This window comes from Aptenodytes forsteri, unplaced genomic scaffold, assembly GCF_000699145.1.
Source record: "Aptenodytes forsteri isolate BGI_AS27 unplaced genomic scaffold, ASM69914v1 Scaffold66, whole genome shotgun sequence".
Taxonomy (NCBI): domain Eukaryota; kingdom Metazoa; phylum Chordata; class Aves; order Sphenisciformes; family Spheniscidae; genus Aptenodytes; species Aptenodytes forsteri.
Window position 1 is genome coordinate 4,086,930 of NW_008795131.1, and position 1,015 is coordinate 4,087,944.

At 46.7% G+C, this 1,015-nt stretch overlaps 1 protein-coding gene across 1 annotated transcript in view; it reads left to right on the plus strand.

The window, feature by feature from the left end:
- The first annotated feature begins 593 nt into the window (after positions 1–593).
- The window catches only part of LHX1 (LIM homeobox 1), a 4,927-nt gene continuing 4,505 nt past the window's right edge, over positions 594–1,015 (plus strand). Inside the window, 1 exon segment of the mRNA XM_009278241.2 lies at positions 594–806. Coding sequence (XP_009276516.1) covers positions 637–806 — 170 coding nt within the window. The 5' untranslated portion in view covers positions 594–636.

The following is a 1,015-nucleotide window of genomic DNA, read 5'->3' on the forward strand; positions in this document are numbered from 1 at the left end:
TAAGGACGGCGGCCCGCTCCGCGGCGCGTAGGGCCATGTCGCCGCGGCAGCAGCCAGGGCCCTTCTGACCGCTGCCGGGTCTCCATGTCTCGTTTTGTCGTTGTTTTTTTGGGTTTTGTTTTGGGGGTTTTTTTTCCCCTCCTTTGATTTCTCTTTGGGAAAAGCACTTTGACTCCTGACTGCTCTACCTCAGACCTGAGAAAAACTCATCACGCTCGCTTTTTGGCGGTTTTTTTTTTTAATTGTTGTTTTTTTAATTTTTATGAGCGCCGATCTTTATAGTCGTTGTTGTTTTATTGTTACTATTACTATCATTATTATTATTATTGTTGCTGTCGTGGTTGGTAGCGGCCGGGATTCTGCGGTTGTGTCGAAGCGCTGGTCTCCTCGGGCAGTGGGTGGTTTCTCCTGTGTATCCCTCCTAGGACACTCGAACGAAGATTTTTCTTCCTCCCTTTCTTTTTCTCCTCCTTCACTTCTCCAAGGCTTTTAAAACAAACACAAAAAAGCAAACCTTCGCCGGTGTTGTCTTTTAAAATTTTTTTTTGTTGTTTTTTTTATTTTTAATTTTTTTTTTTTTTTTTGTTTGACATCTGGGAAACCAATACCCCCCACTCTCAGAAATAACCAAAGACAATGGTTCACTGTGCAGGCTGCAAAAGGCCAATCTTGGACCGGTTTTTGTTGAATGTACTGGACAGGGCTTGGCATGTGAAGTGTGTTCAGTGCTGTGAATGTAAATGCAATTTGACAGAGAAATGCTTTTCGCGAGAAGGCAAGCTTTACTGCAAAAACGACTTCTTTCGGTAAGTACCGGACCCCCCTGCCCGGAGCCGTAGCTCCTTTGCATCCATTTTTCATCTCCTTTTTTTTTGTTTGTTTGTTTTGTTTTCCCCCGTTGTTCAGTGTGACCCACAACCGCCTCTTTCCCCCCCTCCCCGTGCACACGCAAACGCCCCCGAAACCGTTGTTACTCCTCCAGGTGATCTCCCGGGGCGGGCGCGGGGGGCCCGGC